This window comes from Gymnogyps californianus, chromosome 4 (genome assembly GCF_018139145.2).
Source record: "Gymnogyps californianus isolate 813 chromosome 4, ASM1813914v2, whole genome shotgun sequence".
Classification (NCBI taxonomy): domain Eukaryota; kingdom Metazoa; phylum Chordata; class Aves; order Accipitriformes; family Cathartidae; genus Gymnogyps; species Gymnogyps californianus.
The window spans coordinates 47,484,055-47,509,232 of record NC_059474.1 but is presented as its reverse complement, the minus strand read 5'-3'; the positions used below and the strand labels follow the sequence as shown (position 1 = coordinate 47,509,232).

Below are 25,178 nucleotides of genomic sequence, written 5' to 3'. Positions count from 1 at the left end.
TTCAGGTACTGAAACGCCAGCTCTGCTCAGGACAACTCTGAAATTGGCTTTATCTGTTTTCTGTGTTTCATAGAGGATGAACTGAGGCACTTCTAGTTTTCAGGGCAGGGCATTTCACAGTATCTCCAAAAAAGGATGCTTGATGAAAAGGTGAAAGAGCTTGGGGCGGGTGGGGGGGCAGAATCCCAGTACTGGTTTATGTGATAGATTCAGCTAGATGATCGACAACATTTTTAGCGTGCCTTGATATAGAGAGCAGCAAAAAAGTCTTTATGTGTTTGAGCCATTTCTGATTTATGAAGCATTAGAGGGTACCTGTGATACTGTAACAAACTGGCAGTGTTTGTCTGAAATACAGAAGCCTTTCTGTTGAGTTGTGGTCCCTTAGGGGACAAAGACTAGTAAGCTCAGAGGACTTCTTGAAACAGGTTGCTTCTAGCCAGGTGGAAAGCAAGGGAGAAAGACTGCATTAATGGTGAGGATCTAGTTCACAGGCAGAGCAGTTCTGAAATAAGAACCTTGGAAGAGCCAAGACTGGGGAAAACCTGTGAGCTGAAATTTTCAGATTTGCCTCACTGACAAGTGAGCCAGAATAAATGAGATTTTGATTCCATACTGATAACTTTGTTTCAGAGGAAGCTGGAGAACCCATTTGCTGTTGGTCAGACACTGTAAATGTGTCCTTTTAAATGCATCATCCTTGTTCTGTGGTTTATATCACTGTCAATGAGCCTCAGATCAGGCCTTGTTCTCCAAAGGGGAATGTTTTTAAACAGTACTCAATGTAATTCAGTATTTTGTCATATGCAGGTGTTATGCGGAATTTCTGTTTGTTTCTTGTAGTAAACCCTAAGTAAATTTATACAATGGAACTGACATTGAATATGTGATTAGAAGAGCTGATTTCAGCTTTGTCGCATGGGTCATGAATTCAAGTGAAAGAATACACACCTGTGCTTCAGTGGTGACTTGCCACCTAGGATGAGCCATATGGTTAAATAAGTGTTATGGAACAAACTAGGTGGCATGCCACAGCTGAGATCTAGGCATGCCCTTCATTTCACTGCTTTGCATGCCATATGCTACAAAATGCTGTATTTTGTTGCATTACATGCTGATCAGGCGTATTTATAGAAGCTATTTTAAAAGCCTGATGCTGTACGTGTTAGAATGCTGTATGTGCAAAAACTGATTACTCTGGGCAAACAGTGTGAGATACTAGATTACCCTGAACAAAGTTATCATAATAAAGGTAGGATTTCAGTTAAATACAGTAAGTGTGGCTTATAGAGATAAATAATATTTTTAATAATCATCATTTGGAATAACGTAAATGTTGTTTCCTGATCTAACTATGGAAAAATACCAAAACAAGCAAGCATACAAACCTCCCAACCATATTATCCAAAATTTGAAATAGCTGCTGAATTTCAAGTAGGGGAAACACTAGAAAGCATATTCTTCCCTTCAATATTAGGACAGAGCAAAAAGTCTTAGCTGTTTAACTTGAACTTCAGCAGTTGATCAAGCTGTTGTTTCTTAGCTATGAAATTTGTGGTCTTCTTCAGTGGAAGAATAATGCCTGTGTCATTCAAAACTTTAACATTCTGCTATTTCTATGAGGAGGCAAGAAATATTTTCAGTCTACAAATAACACCAGTTTGATTTGCTAAAAGTAACAGAGGATGTTAGTAGAGCTGAGGCACAGTAATTTTTTGAACTGTAGGAGCTCAGTTGTGTTCTATAGCTCTGAAGTCTAATTATTCAAGACTGGACGACTCTCTCTACTGTGCACAGCAACCACTCCAGCTGGCTTGTGCTAGAAATTTTAAATAGCCACTTGTAAGTATAACAAATCAGTTTACAAGATCTACAGCATGATTTACTGTATTTTGCCAGTGCCTGGTGTTCACTTCATGAAACAGACACCTAAATCATGACACTTGTTATAAAGTCATGAGTTCTTAAAAATAACAGGAGAGAAGAGAGGTAATACTTCTTTGGGAAGTGACGCATTTAGGATTATTTCAATCAATTAGGACTTCAAACAAAACACTAAACCAGACATTAATGGTAGGACTGTACAAGATGTCAACATGGGTAAACAGAATATCTTTTGGGTTTTTTTTTGTGGGAGCTGGTGTAACCAGTTCATATATTAGTGTGAAAAATTAAGTGCCTGTTAAGAACAGGGAGTTAAAGACGACTTGAAGCTTAATACATCTGTTCTTGGGGTAAACGCCCTTTTAGAATGTTGTCAGTGAAAGAACCCGAAATACTCAATTGACACTAAATTTACGCAGCCCAACATAAACAGTTCTAGTGGTATGCCACATCAAATTTTACTTCTGTCCAAAAGGAAATATGTTTTTCATACCTGCTGAAAATACATGGGGTCCCTCCACCTGAGTGATTCAGTTTGGATTGAGAATGGTTTTTTTGAAGGAAACTTCCTAATCAACCCTGACTCTGCTGCTTAGTTCTCATGGAGTGGTTTAAGAGCACAAGGAACACATTCTTTTTGAATTAAACTCAACTGGAGGATGTGTTTCTGGAGTTCCACCAGTGCACTCAAACTGCTAGCAGGCATTTAGTCCATGGGGATAACTTGCAGTTAGCCCAAAGTAAAACCCCTGAAATCATTGGCTGCTTTAAGTTGATGCACCTCCCTGAACCTGCAGTTTTCTGGAAGGACACTATACTAAATACTTTTTTCTGATATTTGATACAAAGGAGAAGTGGATTTTCATTTCTGTGATGTAAATGTGCCTGGAAAAGACCATTGTTTTGACTAAATCTGTACCTAGAAGCTCTTAATAAACAGGGTCAACTTCAGGTGACTATTTGCAAGGGAAATTGCAAAGCTTTATTTGCTTTACTAAAGCAAATTTACTAAGTAGCATTTACTAAATAGTGTTAGTAAGTATTTTAATGATTGTTTATCTCAGTTAAATTATGATAAAGTTTTAAAGCATAAACCCAAATTCTTAGGGTGAAAAAGCTCATTTTCCAAAAATGAGTTACTGATCTTATATGCACAGCAGACAGTTTCCTGACATTGAGATCTACTTTGTTCGACTAAAGCAGGAGGCATGGTTTGAAACTGTAAGACCACACAATGGCTTTCCTTTTTTTTTTTTTTTTTTTTTTTTTTTTTTTTTTTTTTTTGTGATGACTTGGGCTCACCACAGAAACAGCAGTTAGGGTGGGTGAGAGAGCATACATAATATAACAGGAGGTTTGCTGTAGAGAACTTAAAGGCCCAGAAACTGTGACCCTCAGACGCTATCACAGTGCTGAGTGGGAACATGTTTTCACGCTGTTTTAGGCGTTGGACAGGTTTCCTCTATAAATGATTTTATTTTTAGTTTGATGTAGTGTATGTGCATGTCTATACATAGCATGCAGTACAATGTAGGTGCTCAAATTAGCTCAGGTAATACAGGCAGGCAAATCTTAGAGGTTAAACAGTGTAAAACTTCACCTAAGCTGATTAGCCCCGCTCCTGTGAGATCTGAACACAGGAGGAAAAAACCTGGAGCTGTGATTTCAGTCACAGTGAAGCATATATTGTAATATTTTCCACTTTGAAGGATGAATCATTGCTTTATTAAAGTAACTGGTAATGATATGCTTTATCACATCTTTGTAAGTTTTGGTTAACAAGAATTTATTCCACCAGTGCTAAACTGAATTTTCCTAAATAGGAGCTAAAAAGTTAGAAACTTTTAATGCATTTTGAAATGCATCAAGTTGTTAAAGGAGCTAACAAAGGAGAGGCAAGGAATATCAATTTTCTTCCTGTGCTTGCAATGAGTGCTCATTTTACTTTATCATTTTAAAGCTCTCCATGCTTTTTTTTTTTGAATAACTTATTCTCTTAATGAAAAAAGTCATGTAATCAGGACAATAAGCTGTTCACTAGGGTGTCCTAATTAAGAGGATTTTACTGCTTTTCTGATTTGTATTACTAATAATGTTTATTGAATGGTATTTGAATACTTCACAAATAAATAATGTTTCTGTTATTTCTACAGTCATTGGAAAAATAGGGCATGCAGATAGGAAGGTGTGTGATGTGTTAGACCATTTGTAAATGCAAATAAAGCCCAGCAATTAGGCTAACAGCTGATTACCCCAATGAATGTCATAAATCCATGAGACATTACAGGAAGTTAGACTATGTCTGGAATTGTAGCCTAAAAAGCCACTAAAATTCACGTGTAAGTATAAGCCACCCTTTGCTGTGGGTCAGTGCTTTACGTTGGACCAATGCTGAGTGGAAGTTGTTACAGGTGGAAGACGCCCATCATTTTTCCTATGAGGGGTAGAAGCTGTTAAACCCAAGACAGCGTAGGAAATCAAGGTCTCTTGTCTTGCTTATCATTACATTTAATCATTAGTTTGTGTGAGATATTCCTCTCTGCACAGGTATGTTTATGCCAGAATTTTCAGTTAGATGATTTATTTTAAAATCAGGTTCAGCCATCTGGAGGGACTGAGACCTTAGGATAGGTATGACAGGTCATTGCATTACAGCTGTGTGCTACAGTGCTAGCTGTGCTGAAGTGACAAGGTGTAAGCTGGGCTGTATTGGGTGAATGAAGTAGACTCCCAGTTGCATCATTTCAGAGAGGGATATGTAAGCAATAAATGTCTAGGACTAAACATCTGACTTTCTCAGAATAATGTGTATGGCAGGTCACAAATGACCAGTTGGAAAATAACAGTTTGTTCCTTTAAAAATGTAGTATGAAGTCTTCTGAGAGTAACAGATCACTTACATATTTTCTGCTATACCTTCTCTGCCTCAGGAAATCTTCTTTATTCCTTACAGCAGCTTCCTTAAGATTTATTCCAATTTTTTTTTAGTATTTTTATGAGTCAGCCTCAGAGCCTTTTCTCATAGCTATCCCTATCCTTCTAACAGAGGAACTCGGTGCTGGAACCGTGTTTCCTTTTAGGTGGTGTAAGGTGTTCTCAGGCAATGTTAAACAATCTATTCAGGGGTGATTGTTGTCCCTTCTAGCTCAAGAAGAGAAAAACAAGTTTCATAAATTGAATCCCAGTCTGCCGACATTTTAACAAAAAGTAGTTGTACCTACCAAGTTAATTTTATCTCTTTCCAAATCCTTTCACAAGTTTGCAAATAAACAGTTTTACACAATGACATTTTCTTTGGAACTGGAAAATGATTAGTTTAATGAAATGTAGAAAAGGGATCCTTCCAGCAATGCTGATTAAGGGAAAGAGGAGGTGATGAGCGTTCTGTTGTATATAACATTTCTGGTTTGAAAAGTTTGTGAAAATGGTGCTAAAAATGGAGAACCACAGTTTTAGTTGGGATAAATTATATTGGCTATGTTAAATTCAGTATAATTATGCTGATTGCACAAACTAAGAGCCTGGCCCTGAAAGAGCTGACTTCTCCATGACTTGCAGCGTGGCTCTGAAAAGCCAGTAATCTCTTCTTAGATTTGATTACCTGCTTCTACATCTAGGAGGCAATACTTTGTTGGGCACTCTAAATTTTGTGTTACTGCAAGGTTGTAATTGTTGAGAAGGGTACAAACACAGTCAGAAAGCCAGACAGGCAGATTTGCAAGGTGAGTTCTTCGATATGAAGGAAATAAATGAGTTAAATTTTATGTAATTAAATGTAAATAACATGGTTTTTATTTGGGGTGGTGGGAGGAGAGAAAGAAGGGAGGCAGGGGAGAGAAGCTTCCTGAAGAATGTCCTGATTTTGGAGACAACAGTTTTTTGGAGACAAGATAAAGTTATATTTCTGTTATTTAACAGAGTTGACAGGTCACCAGATTCGGGGTTCAGGAAGCATTGTATCTCCTTCAACTGGCAGTAATGGGGATTTAGACAAATACACTAGGATCCTAACAGTTCTGGGAAGAGCTGGTTAAGAATTGTGTGGAATATGGGCAATTTTTTTCATGAGAAGACTTGCATTGCATTTTAATTTTATTACAGGAATCTTATTTTATTCGTAAAAGCATAATTGTTTTAAGTGTTTCTTTCAGTGGTGTTTGCAATGATTTCTTTTGCATCATGGTAATTGTCCTAGCAATGAAAAAGATTTTCAAATGCTTACAGTACACAGCCAAGCAATATGTAATTGAATGCAACTGTCATTGAAACAGACTGTTTTTCTGACCTGTTGTTTCAATCTGAACATCTTTATTTACCACCTTCATTATTGCAGCATTAGCATATAGAGAAGCTGTGCCATATCATCATGCACTTTCCAAACAGATGGCCACTAACTTCTTGAAGGCTTTTTTGTACTTGCTTAAAACATCCCATATTGGCACGAAGTTTCTTTCCTCGGTGTGAAGTATGATTGACTGGTTGAAATAGATCAATCTGCCTTTCCTCTGGTCTTTGAGCTTGTTTTTGTACTGCAGCAACCCAGGTTTTGACTCTAATTTTGCACAATGATCAAAGCCACTTTTGCTAATAACCTGGTGTGGAAAGTTCCATTCGGTCGCATAATCTCTGAACAAACAGTTCAGGTCGTAGCAATAACTGAAGACCACATTTCTGCCAGAGATGGTGGAAAAACATCCTTTGTATCTGCTCCACCATAATTGTCCTCTACAGACATTGCAGCCTCAGGATTTAAATTTTGCTTTCTTCTGTCTCTGAGGCTGTGAGAATTTCCCTAGTCATGTCTGTGCAAAACTGAGGCCCCCCTTTCTGTTACGGATTGTTTGTTTGCTAATTGCCTGGCTGTTGCTCTAAGTTGTGTTTTGTGCTTTAACGCTGAATGTACAGGTGAGGAACTCATCACTGAAGTATTTATGAGGTCCACTTCATTCTTTGTTTTTGTGTGTGAGCTCAATATTCAATGCTTATTTTTCCCAGTGAGGTCTGGTTTTTTGCCACGATATATATATGCACAGTCTGCAAAGAGGAAAATACACAGTTTAGATCAGTATTGAATGGCTATAATTCCAGGCATGCAGATTTTCTTAAATGCTCAAAATAAGATAAAAATCCACATTTACTGGTGCTGGAATTAAAAATGGCAAAAAGAGACAAAAAGGAAGGTCTTTTCTATGTAATTCAGTGGTTTTTTTATCCAGAAGTATAGCATATTTTTAGTTCTGATTGCCATTGATGTTTTAATTGGCATTGATTTGCCTCTCAGCGTTGGTAAAGGATATCTTGGGATTTTAAAATGCCGCCTTTATTTGGTTTCTGTGTCCATGTTTTATTGAATCCTAGCCTGAAGCCTGGTCCATTGTCTTATGTTTTGGTTATTATGCTCTTCTTTGAGCCTTGGGGAACTGTTTTTTTTCTCAATTTTAGTTAGCCTACCATGGTCCTAGAAAAAGTAACTTCATCTCAAGTTGTGCTGTTTAAATACATACTCCTTCATGGTTCTAAATAACACTTTGGATGGACTTGCGTGATTCCCTATGCCTTATTCACTCTTCCTGAAGAGAAGTTTACCCCTCACATCTAGAAGGTAATAGTATAATCTGAATGGGTAAAACAGACCATGCAGATTATATATAACATTACTACCAAAAAAAAATTCTTTAGTCTATAGAAGTGTATACAATATGCTTTCTGCTATGCTGCAATTTTCTTAATGGCTTTGGAAGCAATCCATATTTGTTTTTATTTTCATAATGATTTTCTGATGCAGTTTCAATCATATGTGAATTCTTTTGGCAGCTGTGGTTCTTGCTTATTTTTTCTATTGTTTGTTGTTCCTTTCTACTGTCTGCTTGTTCTTAATGTCGCGTTTCAGAAGCTGAAATTATCAACTGGGCATTCGGTTTACGCGTCTTGTTCCTGGCTACTTCTGACTCATCTATCAACTTTTCTGACCAATGAGTGTTTCCTTTGTGTTTTGCTCCTCTTTTGCAGAGGCAGTGCTTGACTCTTTCTTTACACTTGTGCCGTATTTTCCTTCTCTTAGAAGTAAGAGAACGATTATTCTATTGGGTGTGATTAAATAATATGCACTGAAGACTTATTTTCGTATGTTAATATTAAAACAGTTTTGTTAGCACTATAGTAAACCAAGTTAGTATAATAAAATAACATATAAAGCCACATTAATACTAGACAGCATTTAAAATCTAAGCACTGAATGGCAAATACTTTCTCAGTCATTTTAAATTTTCATCTTTGGACAGAAACCAAATATCAAAACTCTCATATAAATAAAAATATAGAAATACTTGGAAAAGTTAGAAGAATTTTAAGAGTCATAATAACACTTTTTGGAAACTTACCTATATGTAGGTACTATTAGACATTTGTTTCAGTAAGTTAAATGAGCATTTTGCTAATTTTCTTTTTCCAATTTAATTATCCCTGAAAGTAAACAAAGATTAGGTTCATTACTCTCCCTTTGGAAAGGAAATCTTGGCTTAGGAAAACTTGATCAGGCATAGTTTCTAAGCATATGTATTCAAATGCAACTATTTCTAAGTCATTTTATGCCTCTAAAGATTCAGTTGTTCAATCATGAAAATGAACTATCATTCCTAAACTGGCATCACTTCATTGTGTAAAGCTAAGCGTATTTGTAATATTTTTATATTTTGAATTTTCGAATGTATTCTTCAGTTGGCACTTTTTGAGTCTTAGGTATAAGATGATATGCATCACAGAATTATGTTCTATATGATGAGAGGCGAAGAATGTATGTTGCTGTATTTCTTTGTTTCTGGAAAACCAGTTATGGCCACAGGGCTAAATATCAGGTTATCCTGCGTATAGAGTTCGTTGACAAAACAGGATAGTGAAATGGAGAAAATGTGAAAGAGAAAGGTATGAAATCAGGTATTTCATCATGGTGAAAAGCAGGTCTGAGAAGAAACAGATGTAGTTAACAATGGAAGAGATAATAATTGAGCAAGTAGTTTTGGCCCTCCTTTGACAAGGCACCTATTTCTCATTGCAGGCCTAAGCTTAATTTTGTTGTTGAACAAATCTGGGCCCTAACTTTTGGAAGAAGAGACTAGGACACATTTTCAGTGTCCTGGAACACAAGGGCAAACTAGGTTTTTGCCTGGCTATGTTAGTAGAAGAACAAGGAGAAGTCAAATATAAAATACTTAATTCTTAACTATAACAAAACCTTCTGGGAATTGTTGTTTCTCAGGTACCTTTAATTATTTACCCTGTTTCTTGGAATTCCCAGTTATTTGCCATTCCAGGCGAGTCTCTCTAGAAAAGTGATCACAAAATGAGCTTACTATATTCTTGCCCTCTTGTTGCTAAGTAGGCCATTGACCATTTCTAGAAAGGACAACATAAACCCAAAGAAAAACAATTCATGTAGAAGAGCTTGAAAGAAATGAATCCTGGCAGTTGCTTCTAATGTCTTTAATAAAATAGATCTTTCATGTTTCAATGGCTTATGAGTCCTAATCATCATGGTTTTTTTAATCTAATAACTGTGAACAGCTTGTGATTCACCATTATAAAACTAATGTCTCCCAGCAATAACAACATGACTGTAGACTTAGTCTAAGGTGGGAATCCTGCCAAAAACAATTACACTTTCTGCATTATCCACTGGATCATCATTATATATTTGGAAATACCATCCCTTCTTTTCCCTCCTGCTCCTGAGAGACCAAATGCCCCAGAACAATTGCAAGCATTTGTCTCAAGACAAAATCTAAATGCTTATTTTTAGCAAGTTTTTATTACATGGCATAGGTGCCCTCCCACTTACCTTTAGAGGAATTTCACACACAAAAACACAGCACTGAGGTTCTTCAGTGTACAACTATGACACTGATTACTGCTGATGAAAATTTATTTTTACCTGGATTAAAGTTGATCCTGATTTTCTGGCTGACCCACATAGCTTAATATTTGCTAATGTGTGTTATGTCCTTACTTTCAAGATTTGTGTTAGAAAGAGTTTTTCTCTCACATCCAGGGGGCCCTGGTTGAATTAAATGAGAGTTTATATCTGTGTGACAGGTTTCATGATAATTTTAAAAATACAAAATGTTTTTGCTTTTATTGTATTATTTGTCGGGATTGTGTACACGTGTGTGTGGAATTCAGCTTCTAAGCTGCAGTTCGTGTAAGTAGCTAGAACTGCAGTGACTTCACTTAACCAGCTAGAGGCAGTGCTTTTTACTTGTCTCTCACTTTGTGCAGGAGAGGAGATCAAAATTCCAGTTTTACCCACCTTCCCCAGAAGAAGACACATACATGTAAGGACTGATGATTTACCAGGTGCAAAGATTATTAAATGGAGAGCTGTTCGCTGTGTAATCCAAGAGAACTGTGTTTGATCAATAGGCAGTAAGTAACTAGTGAAGAGAGGTGGTGTGAGTTTGTGCCATGTCAGGGAGGATGTTCAGTTTGAAAGAACAGCAGTTGTCTTCTGAAGAGAGTGGACTGGATGCATGTTTGTATCACTGAACTCCTTCACCTGTTCAAGCACAGGCCAGGGGTATTAACAGGCCTGTCCTGTGGGTGGAAGGTGGAATAACACCTTTTACCCTGTCATGGGTTGACCCCAGGCAGGAGCCAAGCACCCACACAGCCACTCACTCACTTGCTCCCCTCTGCCCCCACAGGAGAGAGGAGAGAATAGGAAGAGCAAAAGTGAGAAAACTTGTGGGTCAAGATAAAGACAGTTTAATAAGTGAAGGAAATAGAAAAAACAAGTGATGCAAAGGCAATCACTCACCCCTTCCCACAAGCAGACCAATGCCCAGCCAGTTTCCAAGGAACAGCTACATTGTAAGTTAGAGCGCCCCGCCCTCTTCATCCTCTACCACAGTTTTATGGCTGATCATGATGTTATATGGCACGGGATATCCCTTTGACCAATTTGGGTCAACTGGTCTGCCTGTGTCTCCTCCTAACTTCTTGCCCACCCCCAGCCTACTTGCTGGGATGGGCAGAGGGAAAAAGAGAAAGCCTTGACGCTGTGCAAGCACTGCACAGCAATAGCTGAAACAGTGGTGTGTTAGCAACGCTGTTTTGGCCACAAATCCAAAACACAGCACCATATGGGCTGCTATGTGGAAAGTGAATGCCATCCCAGCCAGACCCAGTACATGCCCACCTTTAAATAACCCCAGTTCATGTTTGGAGCCTAGCGTAAGTAATCTGGGCTCTTTTTATTTGCCATCACAAATAATTGTGATGATTTTGGGGGGATTTTTTTTTTCTTTTTCCAAGTGTAGTGGTTTTTTAAATGAAATTTGAGATCTATTTAGTTACATGAGTTCAGGAGCCAGGGCAGAGCCTTAAGTAAAACATCCCAACAGCACGAGCAGATTGAACTTCATTACCCGAAAGATGTTTAGCTGAGGCCTGACAGGTCCAGATCTCTCCAGTGTCAGGAAGGGGAGGGAAGGATGGGGGAGGAACCGAGACAGAGACTGGAGTACAGTGCTCTGAAGACCCGGGCTTTTCTCTATTAGGGGTGGCAGTGGTGCTTCTGAGAAGGCACCACGTACGGTTTTCAAACTTTCTGGTGCAGGCAGCTGGCCCTGGTTGTTGGCTGTTGTAGGCAGCATTATTTCGTCTATTCCTAAAATTATTGACTGGTGATTGAAGAAAAGCAGTAAGTGTGACAGGAGATGTGATAGCATCCTAGGAGTCAGCAATACTGGCATAAAACTTTCTTATTTTTCAGTGATCTTGGGATGACACTGTTGTTGTCTCTGTGACCTTACATGCAGCATTAAAATGGTTTAATACAGAAGATCACAGTAGTGTGCCAGTAACAGTCTTCTGCAGAATTCTCGCCCAGGGATCCAAATGTAAACTTGTGCTTTAACATGCATTTTTGAAGGTGGATTATGAGACATTAATGCCTTTATTGTAGCAAGTTCAGAAAGTATTTAGCCTTTGCTGCAGATGGGAAACAATTGTTCATGAGTGTGTGGGGAGGTAGTGAGTTGGTTTTGTCTCAGCGAGAACACAGTGATTTGGAATAGAACAAGGAGTTCCAGTAACTCAAACAGAAAAGCTATTCAGAAAATTCACAGCCTTTTTCAGAAATCTTTGTTCAACATGAGCAGTGTTATACCCTTAATACACTTGAGGTAAATATTGGAACTTTACATAACAATTTGCAGCTGGAATAGAAGAGGTCTGACCATCATGTACCCTAGGCCTGGAAAACGTGCAGCATCCTTTTGTAAAGGGGTATTACTCATCAAGTTTTTAATCACTTGTATTCTCTCACCTGAGGTGAAATTCTGACCTAATTAAAGTTAATAGGTGATAACTGTTGAAACTGGCAGACTCAGAATTTCACGCATACTGTTTAGGTGCTTTTAACTGGAGTATAGAAATAATTAAGGTATAAGAGATGACTGTGGTAGCAAAGATAGACAGGCAAAGCCATGAAAAGGGAATAGCAATGAATAATAACAGGCATAAAGGGATAATATTTAAAAAAAAAATGTGATAACTTTAGAAGAGAAACTACTGTATTAATTCAAATCTGAGAAATTTTAAAAATAAGTCAACTTATTTTTGCCCTTATGTGAATTAAACTAAAGGATTAGTGCACTAAATAGCTGGGCAAAATTAGCTTCAATTACACTGTGATTTCTATCTGTAAGCAGGTCAGGTGTAGCAGGGATTGCAATGAGGCTGACTAGATGTTTTCTCTAGAAGGATGTCTCTTGTTCAAGGTGACTATGTGCAAACCAAAGAATGCATAGGTGATAAATGAGAATTAATCAGAGATGAACATTTCCTTAATGTACCCTGATTTTAGAACTTAGGCACTAGTATAGCCTACAGGGTCAAAGAAGAGAATAACCCAGAAGAACTAGCTGTTTTACACAGGCTGCAGTGGTCAGTAGCATTCATCAATTGGCTTGAATTGTCTCCAGTGATAAAAAGTGAATAATCAGCATGTTATTTACACCTATGAGGTTATTCTTTCTGCAGCATGACCGCAAATGTCATCCAGAAGGACCAGCTTTTGCTGAGTCCTACAAAGCAGGAATTAAAATAACGCCTTGAAACGGAAGGGTTTTAAAGCAAATCAACTTCTTACTTTTCTGCTGTTAATAGATTTGCTTCTAGTTTTGGCTTTGTATTTCCCCAAATGGAAAGTTATGTAAGGTATTTTGCAAAAAGCTCAGTGAGTCTTGACCTCAGAGCCAATTTATTTTTAACATGACAAAAAATTATCTGTTTCCATAATACTATGTGTGGTCATAATGACTCATTTTATAAATTACAGCTGCCATTGATGTTTGCATCGCTATTCTTTACAGTGTAAACTGAATTTAAGAATAACTTGGTGAATTTTATTTCTAAATTAATTGTCTAGGAATGTGAACCACACCTCTGATTTTGTTGTTGTTGTTTCTAGCAGAAGCTTTATATTACTGATTAATAATACTAACAAATAATAATCTCCATAGCAGAGTATTACTGTTTTCTCTTGGTATTTATGTGATCAGACATTTTCATTATTTCTCATAAATATATACATGATAGAGTTTTCAATAAATTTTTTGAAAAAATTCTCCCACCTAATTGTTTTTCTTTCTCCCTCCTAGTCTGCTCCCAGTTTTCAAGAGGAGTCTTTGCTATTTTTGGATTCTATGACAAGAAGTCTGTAAATACCATAACATCGTTCTGTGGGACTCTTCATGTCTCCTTCATAACTCCCAGCTTCCCAACAGATGGAACACATCCCTTTGTCATTCAGATGAGACCTGACCTCAAGGGAGCTCTTCTTAGCTTGATCGAATACTATCAGTGGACCAAGTTTGCATATTTGTATGACAGTGACAGAGGTAAGATGTGGTGCTTTTTATCTGCATGCTGTTTGCTAGATATATCTCACTGAAATGTTGAATTAGTATTAGAAAAGTAAACGAGGAAAGGAATATTTACCTGCAGCAAGCGTAAGTGTAAGCTTAAATTTAGAAATGAGCTTTTGGGACAGAAACAAAATTGTTTAAATGAGAATGAAATTATTACAGTATGTATTAGTAGAATTGCAAGCATGTGCTGGTAAGCAATGTGAGATTAATCACATGATGTAAAACAGTTTCTATGAAAAGTTGGGGTTTTGTTTTTTTTTTTTTTTTTTAAAGAATCATCTAAGGGGAGAAAAAAGCATCTGAGCATGAAGGGCAATCTGCTACCACAGATTCACGCCACACATGCAAAATCAATAGTTGGGCACCGAGCAAACAAGAATCTTGGATGCAGTCCCTGCTTCTTTGGAGACTGCTTTTGATAAATACTCAAGTTCCTCTCCTCTGTTGAGCTTACATTTTTTTGTTGTTGTTGATAAACCCAAATCCACTGCTTGTGAGCAATTTACTCTGTGGTACAGCCTTCTCAAGTCCTATGCCCTTTTATGGCTATAGTAATAATAATATAACAGTTTATGAACTGGGAAAAATCACATGCAAATTGTGGTATATCAGTTAGTTTTCTGAGAAGAAGCAGCATTATACAGAAGTGGGATTTTTTTGACTGCCCTTTCTGGAATTCCATTATTGTTACTCTGTTTTCAGGTTCTCCTCACCTATTAGTCCTTGGCTAACTTTTTTCTATTCTTACCTTCTCCTGTTCCCTTTAAAAAGGCTATTTTTTGGCTCACCTGCCTGTTCATCGGTCAGAGTTGAATATTAAGTGCACATTAAATGGTAAGATGCCACTAGATTTAAAGGATGGCTATACTACACCATGGTTTGTTGAGTAATGGGATGACTTTAGGTTCTCTGCATTCTGATGCCATTTTATACATTATGTTGTTCAGAAGCTGAAGGGACCTCCTCAAGACAGTTCTATGTCACTGTTGTAAGCACTAAAGTTAGAAAAACTAATACTGGCATGTAGCCTTCAACAGTAATGTCATGTGGGACGATGAATCCTAACCCCATATCTCTGGCAGATCCTTTTCAAATTCATGTTAGAATCAGAAACATTCACTGCCTTTTTAGAAAGGACAGATGTAAAACTAGTTGCTTAGCCAATACTCTGTCAATCAGCTAGCAGTGTGCAGTATGTGATCTGCGTGTGATTTATATTTAGGAAATACTGAAAAACACCTAGTTCTTCTTGTGAGCTGCACTGGCTGAATCTGACCAGGAATAACAGCATAAAATTGTTGTTTATAGTCACCCTTTGGTTATGCCTTTTTTTCTTATTTGTTTGTTTTAATTGTGGCAAGGCACCCCAATGATAACAAGCTGCAAGGCATGAAGCTCCTACCTTTATGTTGAGTAAATTGTTGCTCCTCAGTACTCCCACTGATTGCACAAGGTTAACCTGCAGAGTCAAGCAGTATGTAGTCAGCTTGGGTCCACAGGGTCCACAATTCCTCTAAACAGTTTTGCGTAAGTGTTAATGTAGTGACAGTGATGTATTTTTAAGGAATGATATATAATTTAAAATATTTTCACCTTCATGAGTGAGATAAAAAAGGTGAAGAGACTCTTCATGGAAGCTGTGAAAGCTAAAAGGAATTAGTTTGATGACTTATTCCAAAAGAATCATTCATTGCTACTTTTACAGCTCCTCTGTGGTTAGGGGCTGACTGGTTGAAGTGCAGGGCAATTTCATATCTTATTCCTGTCTATAAGAAGTGAGGCCATTCAGTATATGCGTGTCCAAGATATTCCTGGCTTAATATGGCAGTTGCTCTCATATAATGTGGATTAGTGTCCTTTACCCTCCTTGCCTCCTCTGTGTTGCCAGTACTAAAGAGTGGGTTTTGGAGAAAGTAGTGACATTATTGGAGGATTCTATCTATCTGTAACAGAATTGCTAATTTACTCAGCCTCTGTTCAGTCCTCCTTTTCAGAGCTCACTGAATTAAGAGTTTGTCTCATGATAACCAAAAGAGGTTCAGGCACGTGAGGTTCCCAAACAGAAGTATTCCTGCAGTTTAAAAAAAGCAACTCAAGTTGTTGGAGTTTTCTCCTCTGCAGAGTCCCACTTCTGTTACCACTCTCCAGATACTTCCATGTCCGCAGAAGTACTGCTGTGAATGCTTTTTTTGTTTGTTTTTCATTCTTTTGTAATGTTATTGCTATCAGAATAAACTAAACTGTGTGAGGATGACTGATGGGCCACCTATAAAAAGCAAGAAATCCAGGCAGCTGTTTAACATCTCTGCAGAGAGCACCCCAAGAAAAGGGAGTCCCTAGGAAAAATGGAAGATCAGAGGGGTAAAATATAGAAACTCTTTGTAATGGATAGTATTAACAGTAATAGTCCTTATTAATTTATGCCTAACTGAGATTCTGTTTAACTCGGAGGAAACATATAGACAGATTGGAGGACCTGAAATCTACTAAGTGAGATCTGAAACAATGATTCAGATTATATCTGTTTCAGTTTGGGTTTGATTTTTTTTTTGTGTGTGTGGTTTTTTTTTTTTTTTTTAATTATTTTAAATTACCATTTAAAACATTATTTTGAGGTACAGACTTATTTTAGTGCTTTTTAATGTTTTAAGATATTCACTACGTCTTCTGGTTTGCTTACATTAATTATCTTTTCCCTATAGCATGAGTTTTCCACATTTGTCTTTAACATGTTATAAATAGTTTATATGTACCCTTGGACTGTAGTTATCTATTATTTTAAAATAAATATTTATTGCATGACATACAAAACTTCCTATCAGTCTTTAAAGACAACATAGAAAACCAGAACTACTTGAGATAATCATTGAATTTATGCTTTTGGAAGCCTGCCATTTTCTACCTTTGCTGATGACCACTCTTGTATAGTGCTGTATGGCATTACCATTTTCACTGATAAAGCTGAATTGCTAAACACTGACCAATCTTAATAATGTATTTACAAACTATGAGACAAATTAATTCTTAGTGCTTTCTTTCTACGTTCATGGGCATAACCACTATTTTTTCTCATGAGAGTTATACCTGAAGCTTCCTTTACATACCAAGTAAGAAATTTGTCTCAAAGAAATGACTCCTGGTGTTCTGTGGTTTCAGGGGAGATGAATGTGCAAAAATGTCAGTTGGCTTGTGAGAAAGTCTAGTTTTCTTTTTTTCTATAATACTATCTGCTATCCTTAAAATTGCTCTCTAGAATTATGTAGAATTCTCTGGAAGGAATTTAAACATAACAAGTCTAATTCCTGTACTGCTGGAAATTGTTAAAATGGTATTTGTTGTAGAGCAGAAATTAATTTCCAGCAGTAATTTTCATGTTTCTATACTCCGTTATTTAATCCTTCAAAAGGAAAACCAGTCAAATAAAATCTTCAGTGATTTTACAATATATTGTAGGCAGTTGCAACTGTAGACAGCTGCATTACAGCTGTAGACAGACATTACAGCTTCCTGGCAGGAACGTGCCAAAAGGATAAAATGGAAGCAAACTTCTGTAGACTGCTTGTAGGTGTTAGCATTGAGCCTACTTATCTATATGGAAAAATATATCTCTGCACATCTTCTTTCATAATCGGGGATATGACTCTAGGCAACAGAAATAATAACTCCATTAGCACAACTGCAGAACATGGGAATTTTGCCATAGACCTCAGTGAGCTCCGGGTTTAAATACATACTGCTCAAGTGCTGAGAACAAAAGCAGTACAATAGCATTTCATAATAAGCAGCTGATCCTCTTGCCATAATTGGATCACTTTTCTCCTAGAAGACCTCGTTCTCAGCAGGTGGAATTCCAGCGGTGGATCAGTGAAACTGGCAAAATCCCATTCTGAAGAAGGTTCTGAAGAAGCAAAACCAAAAAGTTGTCTTTACAAGGCTCTACCCTGATACCTTGCAGCGATGTAAATAGAAATTTCATGCAATAATAACTGATTGGGCCTACACATATCTTCATTTCTGAGTCCTAACAATGTGTGACAGGTCAAACAAGTTACGGGGAAATCTTAAATAAGTAATCTCATAAATCACATTTTAGAAGGTTGTTATTCCTGAAGCTTTATCAGTCATATCTTCTGTTTTCTCCTGTGCTTCACTAGGCTTATCAACATTGCAAGCTGTGCTGGATTCTGCTGCTGAAAAGAAATGGCAAGTGACTGCTATCAATGTAGGAAATATTAACAATGACAGAAAAGATGAAACTTACCGTTCACTGTTTCAAGATCTAGAGGTAAAAAAGGAAAGGCGAGTGATTTTGGACTGTGAGCGTGATAAAGTCAACGACATTGTTGATCAGGTTTGCTATTCTCTGTTCTTCAGTGACAGCAGTTAGCTATATTCTATAAGTAAAGTAATGAGTTCATTTCTCTTGATCCTGTTTTTGTGATTATTATGCATCATTTGGAAGTGACAGGTTTGTATTGAGGACCACATACATATCAGACAGAAAGTGAACATACAAATCCTATAATCCCTCCCTTTGCTCAAAGGCGAGATAATTCTATCTGGATGATTCCGTATGGTTTTATATCCTGATTATTTAAAAAAAAAAAAAATCTTGTTAAGGCTATTTCACAACCTAAGTAGTATACTATATGATATATAGTTGATACACTATTATATATGGTGCATTATAAATAGTTATATTATGTCTGGGGATTAGTTCTCCTTACACCTAGAAAGTGTTTTCTACTTCTAATGCTTTTTCCAAGAACCTTTTACATCTTGGGAAGTCTGTATCAACAGCTTCTCTTTTCCATTTAACTCCCTTCGTAGCTGATGTTTCTAAGCTTGTCATTCGTACTGTCCTTGGGTTTCTCTTCATTTTGTCTCCCTCTTAAAGTGTGTTAACCAAAATTGGATGCTGTTTTCCATAGCTAAGGCCTCCTGAGCTTTAAACAGAACAGAAAATTATGTCTTCTCTCCGCCTACACGTATATTATTTGCCAAAATGATTTTTTTTAAAATTTTCACAACAGCATCACAGTGCTCTGATTCAAATTATTTCATTACCTTCAGATCCACAGTCTTACTGTCTCTGTATCTTACTTCTTCTGTTCATGCATGCAGAGCACAATGGAAAATTATAAGTATAGCTCCCTGCTGGCTTGAGCTTGACCATGTGAGACTGTACAGCATCTGTAGGGAGATATCATCAGAGTGTTGATGTATTGGTTTGAAGCTTTTTTGAAGGGCTTGTTATTTTGGTCTTTGTTACGAAGGTTGTTACATTTTGGAGAGGCTCAGGCAATGACCAGTGTCTTAAATGGAGTGCATTGTATTTGTCTGTTTTATTTGAAATTCATATCCACAAACTGTTTCTCTAGTTTTCAAGATCAATTTGAATTTGATCCTGTTCTCTAAAGCATTTGCAACCTCCCTATCATATGCAGTTTTTTTTTAAATCCTATTTTCTGACTTTTTATCCATGTCAAGAAATGTACCGAGTAGAGCAGTGCTTGAGAGAAATAGTACTTATAGGTCCTCTTCACCTGGTTCTGTGTGGCTTTTCAAATGGTTGTTCACTTACCTTACAGTGACTTTTTGTCTTGTCCGTGTTCCCTTAAGAGCTTGTAATGATGTCATACAGGACAAAAGCCTTATTAGACTCAAGATATGTCACATCTGCTGTTTCCTCATTATCTATTAGGCTAGCTATCATGTCGGAGAAAGGAAAGAAATTGCTTTGACATATTTTGATCTTAACAAGACTATATTGACTGTTTATCATCTTATTATCCTATAGATTCTTTTAAAATTAAGTATGTAATATTCATTATAATCTCTTCCCTGATATGAAAGTTTGGCTGACTGTAAGTTTCTTCAGTTTCTCCTTTCACCAATTTTTAAAGACAAGAACCCTCTTTACCCTTTAGTTACCACTCATTTTTAGTGTCTTTGTTTAGTAACAGACCTATTTTTTTTTCTTTGGCTGCTTCTTATTTTGATTGCAGCTCTGGGATATTTTTCTTGCCCTAATTACACTTTGATAGATTCTGCCTTGTTTTGAGTCTTAGATTTTTCTCAGCTTATCCCCACAGAGTTGTGCTACTCCTTAAGTACACAGACAGATAAACTTTTGTTTCTGCTGTTTTGATTTGTAAGTCACTGAAGAATTCTAGATAACTGGATCAGCCACACAGGTCAGTTAATATAATTCCAATTAGTTGTTCTCCTCAAAATAGTTTACTGCTATGCCTTAGAATATGGTCTCTTAAACTGCTGTCAGCTGTCTCATATGGGTTTAGCCTTGAAATTATCTTTGCAAGATACCCTAGCAGTTTCTGGAGTTTGATCTGGTTTTTAAGTCCATTATCCTTACACTCTGTTTCTGTAACTCCCTTCCTTACATAAAAAAGTAAACCCACTTTCAATTTGTCAAGTAGCCTAAAATAAAATCTAAAATAACTGTTTCTGTATAAATTTTCTCCATCTCTTAAAATGAAGGTCTGTGCTGAACAATGGATTTGTTGGCCTATGAGTATCCTTTGAATGTGTTCTTCTGATTTTCTTTTCTAAAAGCAGAATATGTACTTCAAGTCTTGCTTCGCTACCAGATTATTCTTTAAAAAATTCTTGTAATTCCTGCCCTGAAAAAACCCTCAGCAACCTTTTCATGAGGGTGCCTGAGGTAGACCCTTTGTATCAGTATCTGTTTTCTTTTTCTGTGTAGTTTTACTGAGACATGCAACAGGCTTTCTGTTGACCGGATTTTTCTTGCATATTGAAGTATTATTTGCGTTCTTGATATATAGAGCAGCAACTTCTTTCCTTTCTTCCTTGCTTTCTATTCTTGAACAAACCTTCTATTGTAGTGCTTTGATTTATCCCACTAACATTTTAAGCTGTGGTGGCAACCTCAGGTTCACCCACTTACACTCTGTAGTCCTTGGATCTTTGTATAGGCACATGATGTGTTTGCAAAGTTGCTTCATCATTCTTGTTTTTTGTCTCGTGTTATAGTTTCTCTTCCAGATATCAATGATCTATATAAGTTGAAGTTGAAAAATGTTTCGGTTCCCCAGCTCTCCTCAGACTAGTTTATGTTCCTCTTCTCTGATTTGGCAGGTCAGTGTTACCGTGCTCTTCATTATGTAGCCTCTTCTCAGCCAGCTTCCTTTGCAGAATCTCATTTCCCCCTGATAATACCCTTTGGGTAGCCATGCAATTACTGCCACTTCTTGTCTATCCCTGCTTGAGATGCTAGTCTAAACTAGGGATACTGGTGAATACCTTCTGTGTCCACAGCTCATTCATCATGGCTTTTGGAGCCACCACTGAATCTTCTCAGAGTTTTAACTGGCAGCTTCCTTAGTGTTCATATGGATGAGTGGCACAGGGCAATGTTTTAGAAAGCTAGATTAATGAAATAGTACCCAGTGGCAGTTGGAGCAGAGTTACTAACCACGGATCCAAAGACTTGCAGGTACTGGTCGTTTTCTCAAATACCAATGACGAAGAAGCATTTTATGCAGAAGAGCTAATCTGTTTGGTCTAACTGAAATTTCTTTGGAAGCAGCAGCTGCATAAGAAATACATCTGAACATAGTTCTTAAACCTTTTAATAAGTAATGAGTTTTAAGTAGTCTGAACCAAGTAACTGATTTAGAATAATTAAGTTCATATATCATATATACATTAAGCTCAAAAGAGGAATAATTGAATAACTTCTATGGCCTATGTAATGTGATCCCTCTGTCTCAAACTCCAGTAATATAAAACTTAGTGTTAAGCACCACCTTCAGTTATATTTCATTAACTTCATTAGAGCAAGTATGTATGTGGAGTGTTGTTCAGTACTAGCCTAAGTTACAGGATACCTATGAGGAAATAAATGAATCATCCTCTCTTGATTTAAGTTGTTCTCATTGTTCAAAAGATGGCAGAAACCTCTAGAGTCCTCTTGTCTCCCACATCCTTTCTCTGGGGAAGTGTTTTGCTTCAAAATAAAAACTTCCCCATGCAGACATAGTCTTAATTAGGCTTATTTGGGAGAAGAATCCATGCTGCGTGCCTGCCAGTGGAGACTGCTGAGAAACCACCAGGTGGCTTTGAGGAAGACTGAGGAAGCCTTAGGGCAATAAACAACAATTTGAACTTTTTTAAAAGACTTCCTCATAATGTAGGTGTTTTCATTAATGTCAGTGGGCTTTTAAACTTTTTCTAATTCAAGGAATGTTACAATTCTGCTACAAAGGGAGCAGAATCTAAGCAGGAATCTCTGAGGCACAGTGCTTCTACTCATGATGCCTGCTCTCTCCTGTCCAGGTTGTGCCTTTAATAACCAGGCATAGTAATTAGTATTCAGCTCCTCTGTTTACAGATCTTCAGACCTGGACTTCAATATGACTAATTTTCACCAGCAGAGAGTATGTTCAATGGTACATTAGGTAAAATAAAAAGTAAATCACTGAACAAACTCAGTATTGCATACCATAAAGCTTATAACTAGCTTTTACATCATACTGCATTTTGTAGTTTTTAAGTCTCAGTCCATATATCAGGTGAAAGTTCTCCATTACAGGGGTATTTCTTCTTTTTTACAGGTTATCACAATTGGTAAACATGTTAAAGGATACCATTATATCATTGCAAATCTGGTAAGCATTTTTAATAGTTAAAATACCTGTATTACTCATTTTACTGTTTATGGAAGCACATCAACTAGTATTTTGTTTTAAATGCATTTTAGAAAATAGAAAAAAGCTAAATGTCTTTATCCTTGCTAAATGAATGCATGTGTTGAGATGGTATTTGTTTTATTGGCTGAGTCTTTTCAGGGCTTAAATGCCTCCTGTGATATTCCCATCAATGGGAGTGAAGGTTGCTCAGCACCTTCAGGAGAGCTTTAGCCCTTTTTCTACATACTTTAGAAAAGGAGGGTATGGAAATCAGAAAAATAGCTCTCTGCATTATAGGCTGATACATTCATTCAGCAAACTGATGTTTCTTCTTTCACCTCTAAAGTACTTAAAAATTACAGTTCTCGGCTTTCATTCTGCTATACTAGTGAGTCTCAGCTTTACACATCTTCATTCCTCAGATTGGCTTGGTAATCAGTTTGATTTAATCTTTTCTTGAACATAGGTGATCAGGTAGTATAGCTAATAATGTTCCTAAAGGGGAAGGTTCAGGAAACTCACTAAATTCTGTCAAGGTAATTTTTTTGAAATTGTGTCTAAAGGTGAAGGGCCATTTTACTGACATTAAAGTCAACAACACTTATTTACTGAAGCTAGGGAATCTAATCCAATTTTTTTTGTAACAGACAAAGCAAATTCTGCAGGCTTGAATCTCATTTATTCTGTTCCAGAAAAGAGTTTTGGGGGTTGCATGGTGTGAGTGCCTCTAAATCATTTTTTTCATCATTTATTCTTGGATTGTGATAGAGTTTGATATAAATTCCAGCAGGGCCCAGAGTGCTCTGATTTACACTCTGTCTTCCATAGTCCTTTGAGGGGCCTGAGCAAACAGAACGACCATAGTGTGTCTATCACACTTCAGACATAACCCCTGTCTCCTCCCAACCTTTGATGAAAACACTTTCCCCCTCCAGGTGGGCAGTATTCTGAAGAATCAAGTATGTCACTAGGCAGGTGCAAAGAAGCCTTATACTTTAAAGGCCTCTTTAAAAGCAGAACAGTGGGTTTTCATTTGTATTTATTAACTAATTTTTAAGATAAAGATGTTAAGGTACAGATCTTCAGAAAGCAAGCATAAAAGTCTTACAAAATTTGAAAAATTCCCTAACTGTTAGACATTTGTATTTTGCATTGCAAATGTTGTATAAATAGTATTTTGAGTCTTAAAGGAAATAAACATTTTAGAAAAATAGCCTAGTGTATTTCATTATGTTATCTGGTTGCTATTTTAGCCATTGCTTTAAGTTTGTAACAGTAAGCCCATAAGATCTAAAACTTACTGAATCTTGTATTTTAAAGCTGTTTGATATCATATTTGCTTCCTACAGATTTATACAGTTTAAATGCAAATATTGTAGATATTTTATATAATTTTGTATAAAAATATATGGTAATGATTTTAAAACTGTGTTTTTCTCTGTCATGAAAGAAAACTTACCTAGTACTTGGTCATATCCCATCTTCTTCACTGAATCCACCTTCTTTCTTCTTTTCTTGGCTGTAATAATGTTCTCCAGTCTGATCAGTCAGTCAAGAAATTGATCTATTTTAAGAATAAAACGTGCTGATAGATGGAGAAGAGGTCAAAGTATACAATGAATGTTCCTGTTCAAACATCAAACTCACAATAATATTGAAGAAAGTTTCATGATCCCTGTAGAAGTGTCTATATTAGCATGCGGCAACACATCATTGATGAGTATCATTAAGATGCAATAAGTAAAGAGCACCTAGTATAGCAATTGTAGTAACTTCTGATAATGTGGTCTGAAGTTGCTGCTGCTTTTTGTGTTCACTCAGAGCATTCATTTAAACTGAAGTGTCTGAAATCAGTATTTCATGTAATTTCATTTGTATGGTTATTTGGGGCAAGTTAAAGCACAGAACATGGAAAACAAAACATATGTACTGTTTGTAAGAATGAGACGTAGTTCTTTATACCGGAGGGAGGAAGCAGGGGAGAAGGGTAAGTCCTTCCACGTGCTTTAGTGTTCCTAGCAAAAAGAGGACACAACTGTGGCTGTAACTATTCCTGGCTAAAACTTGCTTGCCTAACTGTTATTCATGTCAGTGTTCCCTTTCTCGTTTAAGCAGTCCCATTGAAATTAACAGGATTGTTTAGGAAAGTAAGTGTGGTAAGGACAGATCCACTCAGCCCTTGCTGTATAAAGGTGTATGTCTAGTGAGCAACAAGAGGCGTTGCTGGCTGGCGGAGCTGACAACTTAATCCTGGCAGCCCAGCATTTAAACTTCGATGCTGTTTGAGAAAAATGTTGGCTTACACTTCTGCATTAGAAGTCATTCTACTATTCTAATATTTTATTTGTATATACTATTGAAAGATCTGCCAAAACTGTTGGTATAACAGACATAATGTTTTTCTGTGCCCAGGGATTTACTGATGGAGATTTGTCAAAAATTCAGTTTGGAGGAGCTAACGTCTCAGGATTTCAGATAGTTGACTATGATGATCCTCTGGTGTCAAAATTTATACAACGTTGGTCAACACTGGAGGAAAAAGAATATCCTGGTGCACACACTAGTACAATTAAGGTATGTCTTACATTTGTTTTAACCATGACAGATGTACAGGAAGTGAGGGAATTGGAATAGAAAGACAAGAGACAGAGCAAGCCCTTCAAAATCAGCTGTGCCAACACAATTTTATGTT

The 25,178-nt window shown here is 37.0% G+C and overlaps 1 protein-coding gene across 6 annotated transcripts in view; it reads left to right on the top strand.

Annotated features, from left to right (window-relative positions):
- The window catches only part of GRIA2 (glutamate ionotropic receptor AMPA type subunit 2), a 98,564-nt gene that overhangs the window by 29,608 nt on the left and 43,778 nt on the right, over positions 1–25,178 (top strand). For all 6 annotated transcript variants that reach the window (XM_050896626.1, XM_050896631.1, XM_050896630.1 and 3 more), the window contains 4 exons: positions 13,542–13,781; positions 17,966–18,162; positions 22,412–22,465; positions 24,899–25,060. In XM_050896626.1, coding sequence (XP_050752583.1) covers positions 13,542–13,781; positions 17,966–18,162; positions 22,412–22,465; positions 24,899–25,060 — 653 coding nt within the window. The remainder of the gene's footprint in view (positions 1–13,541; positions 13,782–17,965; positions 18,163–22,411; positions 22,466–24,898; positions 25,061–25,178) is intronic.